General features: G+C 38.5%; 1 protein-coding gene across 7 annotated transcripts in view; it reads left to right on the plus strand.

Annotated features, from left to right (window-relative positions):
- CNOT1 (CCR4-NOT transcription complex subunit 1) overlaps positions 1 to 15,296 on the plus strand; it is a 98,939-nt gene that overhangs the window by 77,995 nt on the left and 5,648 nt on the right. For 4 of the 7 annotated variants that reach the window (XM_029237283.1, XM_029237297.1, XM_029237291.1 and 1 more), the window contains exons 30-43: positions 260 to 390; positions 2,882 to 3,178; positions 3,894 to 4,034; positions 4,128 to 4,232; positions 4,830 to 4,949; positions 6,645 to 6,836; positions 7,400 to 7,542; positions 7,994 to 8,102; positions 8,202 to 8,371; positions 9,024 to 9,276; positions 11,265 to 11,513; positions 12,488 to 12,651; positions 12,857 to 12,974; positions 14,137 to 14,238. In XM_029237283.1, coding sequence (XP_029093116.1) covers positions 260 to 390; positions 2,882 to 3,178; positions 3,894 to 4,034; positions 4,128 to 4,232; positions 4,830 to 4,949; positions 6,645 to 6,836; positions 7,400 to 7,542; positions 7,994 to 8,102; positions 8,202 to 8,371; positions 9,024 to 9,276; positions 11,265 to 11,513; positions 12,488 to 12,651; positions 12,857 to 12,974; positions 14,137 to 14,238 — 2,294 coding nt within the window. The remainder of the gene's footprint in view (positions 1 to 259; positions 391 to 2,881; positions 3,179 to 3,893; positions 4,035 to 4,127; positions 4,233 to 4,829; positions 4,950 to 6,644; positions 6,837 to 7,399; positions 7,543 to 7,993; positions 8,103 to 8,201; positions 8,372 to 9,023; positions 9,277 to 11,264; positions 11,514 to 12,487; positions 12,652 to 12,856; positions 12,975 to 14,136; positions 14,239 to 15,296) is intronic. The other 3 variants (XM_029237333.1, XM_029237313.1, XM_029237322.1) reach the window with 1 other exon arrangement.

A 15,296-nucleotide genomic window follows, 5' to 3' on the forward strand; every position in this document is an offset into this window, starting at 1 on the left:
TGCTAATGTGGCATGACCCCTCAATTGCTTTCTGTGCCCACCATGCACCGATACAGTTTTACATGTTTTGTTCAAATATCTATTAAAATAACAATTTCCCTTATAATAATTCAAGGTGGAAGAATGTGACCTGTGCCACCCCTCCCCACCATTCAGATAGTTTAATTAGATAAAGACCACATGATGCCCTGCTAATTTTATAGTAAAGTCAAGAAGTGTGCTCCTTTTATTAGCTCTTATTTTATCTCTCTACATTTAGCAACTTCTACAACACCAGCTACCAGTACCACCTGTACAGCCACGGTTCCACCACAGCCACAGTACAGTTACCATGACATCAATGTCTATTCCCTTGCGGGCCTGGCACCACACATTACTCTAAACCCAACAGTAAGTAAACACCACCCTATTCCTAAATTCCTACTTTGTGACAAGGTAAACTGGTTACTTTCCCATCCCTCTTCCCCTTCCTTCTGGATTCCTAGGTTGTAGGCTTTTGTGGCAGAGAGTAGGGATCAGGAGTTGCTGTGTAGTATAGCTGAGATCTTTTTTCTGCTCTGAAAGTAAGTCATGACCAGACATCACTTATATTGGCCCCTCATGTCCAAACCCATGATAAGTAAGCTGCCAATATAATCAAAGTCTCCAAGTATTCCTTATATAGTCAGAAGATGCTTAGTGTATACCATAGGTTTTTGTTCTTTTTATTATTATTTTATTTTATCATTATTTATTTATTTTTGGCTGTGTTGGGTCTTCATTGCTGTGCACAGGCTTTCTCTAGTTGTGGCGAGCGGGGGCTACTCTTCGCTGCTGTGCGCGGGCTTCTCATTGCGGTGGCTTCTCTTGTTGTGGAGCACAGGCTCTAGGTGCATAAGCTTCAGTAGTTGCAGCACATGGGCTCAGGAGTTATGGCTTGCGGGCTCTAGAGGGCAGGCTCAGTAGTTGTGGCGCACAGGCTTAGTTGCTCCGCGGCATGTGGGATCTTCCCGGACCAGGGCTTGAACCCATGTCCCCTTCATTGGCAGGCGGATTCTTAACCACTGCGCCACCAGGGAAATCTCCAGGTTTTTCTTCTTTATTGTCGTGTCACCTTAGTCTTGCATTAAGCCATATCTTTTGGAAGATAGCTGGAACTGAGCTGGTGTGTGCATGTGTGTGTGTGTAAAGTCTCCAGGCCAAGGTCTGGAAGTGGACTTAGTACGCTCAGTTATGTTTCTGTGGCCTGATTCTGTGAGATTGTCTGGTCTTAACTTCCCATCAATCCTTTTTCCTATACTTAAAGGTAGTATTCTACTCTGTATATTGAGGGTGATGATTGCTTGTTTATCCTCACTCTCTTATTCTGCTTAACACAGTTGTTTAGTTCAAAATCAGATTTCATGGTCTTTGCTTTTTAGAAATTGAAACAGTCGTAACATAAATACATTGAAGTTTTGTATTTAAAGGACTTTGAAAGGGTTTTAAAGAGATCATCTTTAACCTGTTTTTTGTTTGTTTTTGCTTCTGTAGATGTGGCACTTGGTTTTTTGGGGAAAAACTAGGTCTAGAAATTATGATTCTCTTTTACAATACTCCCAATAATTGAATATTTTTATAAGTTCATCATGAATATTTTTTTAAGTTTCTTAAAAATTCAGTGAATACCTGGAAGCAGTCTTTCAATGAAGCAGGTTTCAGTGTATGGTAAATTTTTATAAAACGCTTGCTATCTTGAAAATAATAGTTTTTGTAGAAAGCCTTTTCCCTTATAGCCATTATCTTGTAATAACTTAATGGAATGTAATCTGTAAAAATACTGATTACTACGCTGTACACCTGAAACTAATGTAATATTGTAAGTCAACTATACTTCAATAAAGTTTTTTTAATTTAAGACAAAAGTACCATGCAGAAAGTGAGCAGACAAGCCACAGAGAAATGATAGTCCCAATAGATACAGCCACAAAGGATTAGTATTTAATGCATATAAATAAACCTGCAAACCAAGAAAAGAACCCAACAGAAAAACTAAAGATATATTTTGTAGAAGAAGAAATATTAAAAGTCATCCAGCATATGGAAAATGCTAAACCTCATTAGCTGTCAGGAAAGTGCAAATTAAAACCACAATATAAAATCCCCCAACTAGGCAAAAATTGAAAGTATGATCATACCAGCTGTTGGTACAATAGAAACTGTTATGCATTGCTGGTGGGGGGTATAATATAATCATTTTTGGGAAAAAAATATGGCATAACCTATTAAAACTGAATATGTGAATTTTTTTTAAAGCCTTTTCTCTGTAAACTTGATTCTTTTCGCATTTCCCCATGCTACTAAAGAAGTTTCTTTTCTTTCTTTTTTAAACATTTATTTATGGCTGCGTCGGGTCTTAGTTGTCACACACAGGCTTCTTTCTAGTTGTGGCATGCGGGCTCCAGAGCGCATGGGATCAGTAGTTGGCATCACATGGGCTTAGCTGCCCCTTGGCATGGCATGTGGTATCTTAGTCCCCCAAACAGGGATCGAACTCGCGTCCTCTGCATTGGAAGGTGGATTTTTAACCACTGGACCACCAGGGAAGTCCCAAGAAGTTACTTTCTTTAGGAGTACTTGAGCCACAAATTTTGACTAAGCAGGTAGTGTCTTTAAGCATCTTGTAATGAACAGTTTGCCCATTAAATTTTATCTATAATCATGTATCTATCACAAGATATACTGATTACTACGCCTTCTTTGGAGCCCACGTTGTTTCCTTAGCTTTTCATTGGTTAATTTAAAGTAGAAATTGGTAGTTCATGGTTAACCTTGAAATAATGACAAAAACATGGGTGTGATTACTGATAGAAATTGGGTTGTCTTAGTTAAACAAGCTGTTGACTTGTTTTTTCCTCCCTAGATTCCCTTGTTTCAGGCCCATCCACAGTTGAAGCAGTGTGTGCGCCAAGCAATTGAACGGGCCGTCCAGGAGCTGGTCCATCCTGTAGTGGATCGATCAATTAAGATTGCCATGACTACTTGTGAGCAAATAGTCAGGAAAGATTTTGCCCTGGATTCTGAGGAATCTCGAATGCGAATAGCAGCTCATCACATGATGAGGAACTTGACAGCTGGAATGGCTATGATTACTTGCAGGGAACCTTTACTCATGAGCATATCCACCAACCTGAAAAACAGTTTTGCCTCAGCCCTTCGTGTAAGTTGATTATTTTCTTGTTGTTGTATAAAACTCATTATTGCTTATCTGAAAATGTTTCTTTTTCTTTGCTAGTAACAGCATTTCCACTTATTATAATAGTTACCATATGTGTTTGATGTCCTCCCCTTTAGACTGTAAGTTCTGTGAGATGAAGCATCATGTCTGTTTTTGCTCACTATTATATCCTTAATAGTGTTTGGCAGATAGTAGATACTCCAGATATTTACTGGTTTAAAGAAATGAAGGATTTTTATTTTTAAACTGCCTAAGTTAACAGTCTTGATTCTGTTTACCATGAAAAATTTAAAGTACTTTGGAGTAGAACAGTACAAAACACCTTAAAGTGACTCTGTATGTGCACACACGACACACACACACACACACACACACACACACACTCTTCAGGTAACTCAGTTATTAATTTGGGGTCTCATATGTCATGGTTAATAATGCCTTTGTTTACTGCTTTACTGCTTTCATAGTGTTCACCATCTTCACAGAAACCTGGTAAGATGTTCCAGTTGAGTAGTATTTTCATCTTGTAGATGAAGATTGTTAGACTCTTTCATGGTCACAGCTAATGAGTCATACGTAGAGTTGAAACTTCTAAAATTAATTTGTCTAAGCGCTGCATTTTCTATTATCCCATCTGTCTGTTTCGTCTACCCACAGAAAACTTTAAATTTTTTTCTGTCTCTCCCCCTCCCAATAGACTGCATCCCCACAACAAAGGGAAATGATGGATCAGGCAGCTGCTCAGTTAGCTCAGGACAATTGTGAATTAGCTTGCTGTTTTATTCAGAAGACTGCAGTAGAAAAAGCAGGCCCTGAGATGGACAAGAGATTAGCAACTGTAAGTGTTTAGCATTTGCCTTTTAAGTATTTTGTTTTTTCATTTAAGAAAGTGCCTCATAACAAGAACCTCAGTGACTTTTTTTGTTTGCAGGAATTTGAGCTGAGAAAACATGCTAGGCAAGAAGGGCGCAGGTACTGTGATCCTGTTGTGTTAACATACCAGGCTGAGCGGATGCCAGAGCAAATCAGGCTGAAAGTGAGAATTGGGGGCTCTGTCTCTCCCTGCCCCATCTTTGTTTTCTTTCTTTTCTTGTTGCTTAACTCCTCACCAGGACTAGGATAGGGGGTTTAAATGCTGTTTCTGAGAAAGCATTTCATTTCACTTAAAGATTACCTGTGGAGAAGACATAGAAATAGCTTAGATGTGTCCCCTCCCCCTATTGTTGAAGTGCCTTTTAGTTTTTGTTTCCCAACTTGGTCTTCCCTTCTGATACTTGAGTTTTTATTGCTAGTTGGTTGTTGGTGAGAAGACGATGTTGAGAAATTTTATCATTTTTACCAGCTGCACTGGAGAATTGCACTGGCAGCATGGTCCTACTTGAGTCATTTCCCAGTGGAAAAGCTCTTAATCTATAAATAAGGGTGACTCTAACAGGTCTCAGGGAAATAGGAAACACTGAACTGTGTGCACACACATGCATGCATATTCAGTCATGCTATTAAATGTTGTAATGACTCCTGTGTCCCTTCTCAGAACCCCTGTGCTTACTCCCATGCAAAATTTCCACTTTGATAAAAAGGTTTCCCTTGATTGTGAAGAGGATCCTGTTAAAGTAAGTTTTCTTCTCCCAAGGTTGGTGGTGTGGACCCAAAGCAGCTGGCTGTTTATGAAGAGTTTGCACGCAATGTGCCTGGCTTCTTGCCTACAAATGATTTAAGTCAGCCCACAGGATTTTTAGCTCAGCCCATGAAGGTAAATACTCATCTTGGATTAAATTGAGTAATTTACAGTTTAATTTGAATGTTTTTTGTCAGTTAATCTATCACTGGTTCCCGGGAGCTTAAGTTATAGGGAAGAAAATTACCCATGGTTGTTGAGTTGTATACATATTCTTTGTATCACATCAGCATGGCATTCGGGAATTTTTTTAAATCCATGAAGTTGATTTAACTTTCACGTTTGGCCTAACTAAAGGAATTTACGTGGTGACCTCATGGCTTCCCCTGTTCTTTGTAAAAACGTTTCCTAAAAATTTGAAATGGTATTTACACAGAAGTTGAAAATGTAAGGGGAAACATTTTCCTTTTGAACCATTTGAACATAGGTGCTGATCTTGATGGCCCAGTCTCTTGAATTCTTTGGTCTGTGTTTCCTACAAAGACGTTCTTCTGTGTGACCATTGTATAACGATTGAAATCAGGAAGTTAACACTGATACCTTAGTATCATCTAATCCTTAGACCTAATTCAAGCTTTACCAAGTGTCCCAGTATTCTTTTTTTGTAGTAAAAGGACCTAAATCAGAATCACGCATTTCAGGGAATTCCCTGGCGGTCCAGTGGATAGGACTCTGTGCTATCTGCGGGGGCCTGGGTTCGATCCCTGGTCAGGGAACTAAGATCCCGAAAGCTGTGTGGCGCACCACCACCACCCCCACCCCCCCCCAAAAAAAAAAAGAACCACACATTTCATTTAGTTGTTATATTTAAAATTTTTCCCGCAGGTCAGTCTACTCCAGCTCCTTTTCTCATCTTCCCATGGCCTTCCCACTTTGATTACAGGCCAGTGATTTTATAGAATAACCTGATTTGGGTTTGTACAATATGTTCTCAGGAATAGACTCAGGTAGTACATCTTTGATAGTAATACCACAGAAATGATGCTGTGTTCTTATTCTGTCCTATTAGGTTTTGACAGTTGGCCTGAATACTATATTTTCCATGGTTTGGATTATATACTTTCATAGGCTGCAGATTAGATGCTACAAGTGGTGCTGCTTTCAGCCTTTCCCGTTATTTATCATGCTCTTTCATCACTTGATTGTACTGGTGTCTGCAAGGCTTTCCACTATCAAGTAAACAAAACACACCCCCACCAGTGCTTGCTTTGCACTGCACCACTTAGTGGCATCAAGACCAAACAGTTCAGGAAGGGGAATGGAAGAGCCCCTCCATGTTTTGATGAAAAAGAGAGAGAGAGAGAAAAAAATAAGGGTAGTTAATATACCAATAGACTTTTTAAAAAATATATATATATATTTTTGGCTGCGTCAGGTCTTAGTTGCGGCACGCGGGATCTTTAATTGCGGCGCGGGCTCTTCGTTGTGGCATGTGGATTTTCTCTCTCTAGTTGTGGTGCACATGCTTCAGGGCACGTGGGCTCTGTAGTTGCAGCACACGGGCTCTCTTGTTAAGGCTCACGGGCTCAGTAGTTGTGGCATGCAGGCTTAGTTGCCCCATGGCATGAGGGTTCTTATTTCCCTGACCAGGGATCGAACCCTTTCCCCCTGCGTTGGCAGACGGATTCTTAACCACTGCACCACCAGGGAAGCCCCCCAATAGACATTTAAATTGCTACCTGTGCCAGTGAAAAATATTTAATTTTTTTCCTCTCTCTTTTTTTTTTCTTTCTTCCCTCTCTTTTTTGGTTATTTTCTCCTCCAAAACAGCAAGCTTGGGCAACGGATGACGTAGCTCAGATTTATGATAAGTGCATTACAGAACTGGAGCAGCACCTTCACGCCATCCCACCAACTTTGGCCATGAACCCCCAAGCTCAGGCTCTTAGAAGTCTTTTGGAGGTTGTAGTATTATCTCGAAACTCTCGGGATGCCATAGCTGCTCTTGGATTGCTCCAGAAGGTTAGTTCTTAAACTGTTAATTTTGGAAGAAACTAGGTTTGTAAATATCTAGTGACCTGCACCATTATCTACTTAAGTTATGCTTAAAATTCTAAAAATTAATATAAAGCAAGTTGTGTTCTGTAATAAGCAGATGATTTTCTCCAGAGTAGAGTGTTGTAAATAGTTACAACAGTAAAGTGTGAAATCTTTTCTTTTTTCCGTAAAGGTAAGATTTTCTGGAATTATGATTATTTAAGAAACTTTAAAAGATAGCCCTTTAGATTTTGAGGGACAGTTGATCCAAGTACTTGGGTAAGGGGTGGGGCATGGGGCAGCATTAGGTTATTACTGTGTAGGGACAGTGTCACCTTTCTTGACAGGGAAGAGCACTAAGCATGGACTACAAAGAACTCAGAGTGTGTGTGTTAGGCAAGTGAAAGGGATTTTAGTGAATGGAGAGATTGTTAACTTGTGGCTTTAGAAGGTATGTTGTACTTTGCATTAAGGTTTGGTTATTGACTTTGATAATTGGGCTGAATACTGTATTTTCCGTGGATCTGAACACTTTTTTTCTTCCATAGGCTGTAGAGGGCTTACTAGATGCCACCAGTGGTGCTGATGCTGACCTCCTGCTTCGCTACAGAGAGTGCCACCTCTTGGTCTTAAAAGCTCTTCAAGATGGCCGGGCGTATGGGTCTCCATGGTGTAACAAACAGATCACAAGGTCAGTAGCCATCTTAGAAGAGTAATATTTAGTGAACTGCTTTCTTACATACATGACCCTAAATACTGAGAATTGTTGAATGTTTGTTCTTTTTCTGTCTGGTGCCCATGATGGATACAGAAAACCAGTACCTTGTTTTGGGGAATAAATGATAGATCATGGATTTTTAAAAGGTTTCAGTGATTTCATAGAAGTGATGTTCATAAATAAATAATGTTTTAAATGGAATGCTTTGTTTTCTAGACTTCGAGAGCAAAACTTGTGTTTTAACACTGGGTCGTCTGTTCTACTTCTTTACTGGTTATTTTGAATCTTGAAAACTGATTTTTAGTTGGTTCTCAAGGCATCCTTAATTTGGAACAAGTTACCATTTAATAAAATGGACTCTTTATTTTACCTGATATATAGTATGGTTAAGACTTTATGAATAAAGAAATACTGACTTTTCTAGGTGCCTAATTGAGTGTCGGGATGAATATAAATATAATGTGGAGGCAGTGGAGTTGCTAATTCGCAATCATTTGGTCAATATGCAACAGTATGATCTTCACCTAGCTCAGGTATGGAAGGAATTAAACAGGAAAAGTGACCTCTGGTAGTTCGGAAGTGTGTTTGCTGTAAGTGTTGTCTTTCTTACATTGTGCTTTCTGTGTTGCCAGTCAATGGAGAATGGTTTAAACTACATGGCCGTGGCATTTGCTATGCAATTGGTAAAAATCCTGCTGGTGGATGAAAGGAGTGTTGCCCATGTTACTGAGGCAGATCTGTTCCACACCATTGAAACCCTCATGAGGATTAATGCTCACTCCAGAGGCAATGCTCCTGAAGGGTGAGAAGGAAATGCTTTGGGATTCTTGTGTATTCAGCAGTCTTTAAGAGCTTAAGAAATGACTGTATAGACTTAGTAACGTTACCTGTTATATAACTGCTTTACCTACCACATATGGTAAGCTTTGGTGAGGCCTAATATTGTCCCTTGAGATATGAAAGCTTAACTAGCTGCCAAGCCTTCTTGCTGTAGAGCAGTACATACAGCACTAGATTTGGTGTCAAGAGTCCTCTTTAAGGCCTGGCTCTGCTGCTTAAAATCTGATTTTAGGCAAGTCGACTTACCCTCCCTAAGCCTGTGTCTTGTATAAAATGGAAATAGTATCTTGAAGAACTGTTGAGAATTAAGATGAATAACACAAAGCATGGCACATAGTGGGCATGCAGTGAATAATTTTTTGACCACGAACATCAGCTCCATTTCATTGGGCATCGTTTTGTTGTCAAGAAGTGACTTAAGTCAGTCATTTGCATATTACGTCCTCATGAGTAAACAGATATGAAGAAACCGAGGATAGTTTTGTTTAAATATGGGAATGGTAAAATTATCATCATCCTTGTGGTCTCTCTTAAATAAACAAATTGTCCAGCTGTATGTCTGTGAAATCACAGCCATGAATAGACTGATTTTCATTCTGGATTTATTGTACTAGATTGCCCCAGCTGATGGAAGTAGTGCGATCCAACTATGAAGCAATGATTGATCGTGCTCATGGAGGCCCTAACTTTATGATGCATTCTGGGATCTCTCAAGCCTCAGAGTATGATGATCCTCCAGGCCTGAGGGAGAAGGCAGAGTATCTTCTGAGGGAATGGGTGAATCTCTACCATTCAGCAGCAGCTGGTCGTGACAGTACCAAAGCTTTCTCTGCGTTTGTTGGACAGGTAGAGCTTTTGGAAAGAAAGGTGCTTTTTATTCAACATAAGTAGGGTGTGATGCCTCCAATATTAAAGCTCAGTATTATGTACCTGTGGTCAGTTACCTCCATACTCATGTAAACCAAAAATGTCACCATCATTACTCTGTTAAATTGATACTATTTATTTTCCCATCATTGGTCACTAAGCAGTAAAGTCAACATTTCCCATCCCCTTTAGTTCTTTTTGTCCGATTTCAGTTGTCACAGCTACAAAGTACAATGGGTCAGGTAATGAATAATGAAACTGCCAAATGTATATAGTAATTTTACCAGCTTGATAATCAGCAGTGATGGGATTATGGGCTAATCTGTACAGTTCTTATAATAGCCCATGTTTAAAAAGTAAAATAATGAGTACCCTGGTGGTCTAGTGGTTAGGATTTGGTGCTTTCACTGCAGTGGCCTGGGTTCAGTCCCTGGTTGAGGGAACTAAGAATCCTAATCCTGCAAGCCCTGAGATACAGCCCAAAAAAAAAAAATTTTTTTTTTTAAATTTAAAAGTAAAATAAACACAACAAAAAAACCTTAAGTATTTAAATGGTGGAGATTTTTATTTTATTTTCTAAATTAAGTACCTTATCTACCTAAAATAGCTTATTTCTGCAGTTCGACCATTGTATTTCTTCAAACTGAGACCAAAGCTTAGGTGTGCCACCAAAGAAAGATGCAAATTAGATCTATTATCAGATAAATGACAATTGAATGTGGAAGAGCTGATTTGAATTTTAGAAGTTGTCAGGAATTGGATTTACTTTTCAAGATGACTAATTTCTTAGTAAATCATACTAAGTAAGTTTCTCCCTTAAAAGAATCGAGGGAATTATAAAAACATACCCTATTGAAAAGCTGTTACTGTATACTTACAGTTTAATTTCTGATTTGGATAGAGGAATTTCAAATCAATTGGTTTTTGTGGTCATTGATATTTCATGGGTATGGATGTGGCACCTGTCTCAGCTCTCTTGTTGGCTTATTTGCTCTTGTTCTCTCCATTTGAAAAAGATAATGTATTATACTTTTCTATTCTCTTTTGAATCCGTTTGAGAATTCCTTTTTTCCTTTTCTGCTCCTTCTTGATCATAGCAGTCCATTCTCATTTCTTCTCCCCCCTGCTTAGTTTTTCAGATTTCATTATACAAAAGTCCCTTTGCTGGCCTTCTGTTTTTCCTAGGGTATATTATTGTCAATTCAGCTGTGTTATTTATTGCTTATCAAGGGACATTTAAATTGTTTTAAAGTTTCCAAGATAATGGTCAAGTTTTCATTCTGGGCTTGGTTTCAGCACTGACCTCCTCCCTCTGCAGCCTTAACGCTTGTTACACTGTCTTTCTTTTTCTTCTTTCATACTAGCGAAGTAACTTCTCTGCTCCACTTCCAAATCATATGTCATAAAATTTGTATTTTATCCTTTCTTTTAAGTAAACTTGTCCTTTCTACTTTATCTTAATTTACATTAAAATAGCCAGGTATGATCTGTGAGCATTTTGCTTTGGTACTTACTTACTGTATAAATTATTTGATTTTCCTAGTGCAGCTAGTTGGAGTTTCAAGAACTTTGTTATTATTGGTTAAGTCAGTTAGAAGAAATTATGTGAGAAACTAAAATATGTAACTTAATCTCTTACTTGGGGGAAATACACATTGACCAGAAAGTCTTAATATGACTTAATGGTTTATTAAAAGTTGGTTTAATTTGCATAATTAACTTTTGAAATTATTGGCTATGGACTGCTGTTAAAAATTGCCATGTTATTATCTCTCAACTCCCATCAAACTTAAAACTGAAGGAAATGTGTCATGGATCCTTAATGTAAAAGTCATTTTCATGACCCCCCCCCCCTTTTTTTTTTACAAAGTAAGAATCAGAAATGTGACAATAGGGTTGAATGAAAGAATACTTCTTACATGAAAATTAAAATTTTATTCATGTGTATTATCTCATTGTGCCTTGTAATGTTTTTGTTCCCTTGGTAGATGCACCAGCAAGGAATTCTGAAGACTGATGACCTCATAACAAGGTTCTTTCGTCTGTGTACTGAAATGTGTGTTGAAATCAGTTACCGTGCTCAGGCAGAGCAGCAGCACAATCCTGCTGCTAATCCCACCATGATCCGAGCCAAGTGCTATCACAACCTGGATGCCTTTGTCCGACTCATTGCACTGCTAGTAAAGCACTCAGGGGAGGCCACCAACACTGTCACAAAGATTAATCTGCTGAATAAGGTCTGAAATCCTTTCTTGCCTTAGTCTTTGCACACTTGAAGTCTGTATCAGTGGCTTTTAACCCTACAGGGCCCTCAAAACATTTTGTAATATCCCCTTTTCTGTCCAGATATTAAATTCATAGATAATATGTAAATATAATCACCGAATTTTAGAGGAAGAGTATGGTGCCTTAACTGAAAGACATCCCTCCCCTAAAACAAAACAAAAACATATAACGTATTTTCAGTATGTTAATGTTTAGTAATGAGTACACTAGAAAGTATTTAGGTAGTATGAGATTTGCCCCCATGTACAGAATCACTGTGAGTGAGATGGCTAGACATGTCCATTGATAAACAAAAATTGGTAACTCAAATACCATGAGTGACATTGCAGTTGTCTTGATTTTTCTGAAAAGGAACAAAGCAGAATTTGTTTGATTTATGCAGTGGAATTGCTGGAAATTTGAATGTTAAGATAGTGCAAAAATGAACTTAGAGCTTGGTCTCGGATAATTACAAATGGGTTCACATACATCCCCCACTGTTCAGTGATAAAATCAAGTGGAATGCAGGATAGTTCTTAAGTATTTCTGCAACCTAATAGCATACCTGACCTTCCATCTACTAAATGCCAAGAGAAGTATAAATCATTTGCCTCTTGTCACCTTTATGTCAGACCAGAAAAATTAGGTTGTGTTAACATGATAAAATATGATGTACCATGCTGATTTCTAGAGCTTTAGAAAAACTTGTGGAAAGTATATATGTCTAGCATACTTCCATATACAGGGGTATGGAGATTCACAGAAACCATGCAAAATTCTGTAGGGCAAATCAAACCCCAATGCATGGTCCCTTTGGCTACCAGTATGTAATTTTATATTTCCTTTCATGTGGGGCATAACGATGCAAAGTAAAAAAGCATGGCTAGACAGTGGTAAATGAATTATCTTCGTGATTTACAAGCTCTATAATCTGTGTGCTCTGTAGGTCCTTGGTATAGTAGTGGGAGTTCTCCTGCAGGATCATGATGTTCGGCAAAGTGAATTTCAGCAGCTTCCCTACCATCGAATTTTTATCATGCTGCTCTTGGAACTCAATGCACCTGAGCATGTATTGGAAACCATTAATTTCCAGACACTTACAGCTTTCTGGTGAGTATTGTTGAATATAATACTGTTAAGGATTTCCTGTTAAGGATTGCTGTTGTAGTGTAGTAAAATTTGAGAAGTAGAACTTTGTGGATTTGAGGCATGTTGATTCATAATGCAGCTTACATGTTGTCTACTTAATTATTATTTTTTTTTTTTTTTAACCATATTTAAGCTTGTGCTTCTGACTAAGGTTTTCTTCTTTCAGCAACACATTCCACATCTTGAGGCCTACCAAAGCTCCTGGCTTTGTGTATGCTTGGCTTGAACTGATCTCCCATCGGATATTTATTGCAAGAATGCTGGCACATACGCCACAGCAGAAGGTGTGGCTGCAGTTTATCTCCTACAGATGACGACTGTAACTACCTGGGACTTATTAGCACTCTTAGTCATTCAGTAGTCATTGTACTTCTTTCAGGCTTAGTTGGGAGTTCTTATATTTAATGTGGAGTCAAGTCGTGGAGAAAGGCTCTAACAAGTACTTGACTGCCTCTGCCTGAAAGCCATTCCTCAATGATTAGGGTACTGCTTATCCAAGTTGTTGTGAGTCTCCTTATGTCAATCTCTTAAGGGATTTTCAAAAAAAGTTGAAACCTTAGAGCACCTCTGTAGACAGCTATGTAAAACTCCGAGTAATGGAACTCAGAAACCTGCCAGTTTTACAGGTTCTCTAAATACTAAAGGCTCTCACATTCAGGGTTGAGGACCACTCGTCTCTACTGTATCTGAAAAATTCAGATCAAATTTGAGTAAAGAGGTTTTAGTCTTAACTGTGAATAAACAGCATGAGAAGTTTCTCTCCCATCTTGCAATTAAATGGCAAATGAGTACTCCAGGAAGTACCCTTGATTGACCCTTCAGATCAGGAGACTGTAACTATACTGTGTGTTTAGTAAAAAAGAAAGTGAAATAATCCTTAAACGGATTTCATTTTGTTTGACAAATAAGTGCATTCCAGGAGGAGGGAAAATATATTGAATAAAAAGTACTTCAAAATGAACATAATTGTTATAATTGGGATATGGTGAGGAGGCCAAGTTTGGGTGAAAATAGAGGATTCATGTTGTAAACTGGATGAGGTTATTTGCCAGGAGTTGAGGAATTGGGAGTGGGAAAATAAATGATTGAGATCCAGGACTTAAAAGAAATTAAGAAAACAGACCCAAGTTTCTCAGTTGGCTACGTGTTTTGTGTTCTGTCTGAAAGTTCCTCCCCCTATTTAAAATGTTGCTACAGGCGCAAAGACCTATATATATCCTGGAGTTTCTGGAGCCAGTTTGTTTCAAATATCATTTCCCATTATCTCCATAATTTTGCTTATTCCTTTCTCGGGCCAGTCAGTCTTTAAGAGAGGTACTAATGTCCATATTCTCTAGCTATATGAAAAGATAATAGAGTCACAGTGTAGCTGCTTGGGCAACGTTTTTGGTGGCAGGACGACAGCTGACTGAGGATAATTATGACTCATACATTTCTTTCTTTCAGGGATGGCCTATGTATGCACAGCTACTGATTGATTTATTCAAATATTTAGCGCCTTTCCTTAGAAATGTGGAACTCACCAAACCTATGCAAATCCTCTACAAGGTAAATTAATTTGGAGTTCTAAAATTAAAATTATTAAAACTTAACACTTAAAGCAGTTAAAAACACTTCAGCTGGGAATATGAGGTCTAACGTTTGTTTTTATCATTAAGCTATATATATATATATATATATATATTTTTAATTTTGGCTGTGTTGGGTCTCCATTGCTGCACGGGCTTTCCCTAGTTGTGTCAAGCAGGGGCTACTCTTCGTTGCGGTGCACGGGCTTCAGTAGTTGTGGCTTGTGGGCTGTAGAGCGCAGGCTCCATGGTTGTGGCGCATGGGCTTAGTTGATCTGCGGCATGTGGGATCTTCCCGGACCAGGGTTCAAACCCGGGTCCCCTGCATTGGCAGGCGGATTCTTAACCACTGCACCACTAGGGATGTCTCTATCATTAAGCTTTTAAAGTATAACATATATTCAGAAAAGTACAAAAATCAAACATATTTGCATAACCAGTACTTGATCATAAGGCATTCATACGTTCATATATGTGTATACCAGTTAACTCTTCCAGAAGCACATTAGAATTACTATTTCTTCCCATCCTTACCATACTTTAAATTGTTTTCCGTTTTAGTCATTTTGTCAGTTGTGCAGTAGGATCTCATTGTGGATTTAATTTGCATTTCCTTCAGTTCTTAATGAGATTTTTGTGGCCATTTGGGTATCCTCCTTTTGTGATGTTCTTCTTCCAGCCTTGTGCTCATATTCCTATTGGATTATCTGGGTTTTTCTTATTTTAACAGGGATTCTTTATGTATTCTGGATGTAAGCCCTCTGTTGATGTATATTCAAACATCTACTCTTGTGGCTTGCCTTTTCACTCCTTTAAAAGTAATGTGTCTTTTGAGGGATAGAAGCTTGAAATTTAATGTAGTCAAAACTACCAGTTTTCTTCTTTTATTATATGTTGCTTTTTGTGTCTTGGGTAAGAAATCTTCACCCATCTCAAATTGCATTCTGTTTTGCACGTGCCTGCCTCCTGTCCAAGAAGCCATTAATTCTGGCTTTTACATTTACACTGAAAAAGAAAACTTTTTTACTTCAAATTCGT

The sequence above is a fragment of the Monodon monoceros genome, unplaced genomic scaffold (genome assembly GCF_005190385.1).
Source record: "Monodon monoceros isolate NGI ecotype Baffin Bay Population unplaced genomic scaffold, NGI_Narwhal_1 Super_Scaffold_10, whole genome shotgun sequence".
Classification (NCBI taxonomy): domain Eukaryota; kingdom Metazoa; phylum Chordata; class Mammalia; order Artiodactyla; family Monodontidae; genus Monodon; species Monodon monoceros.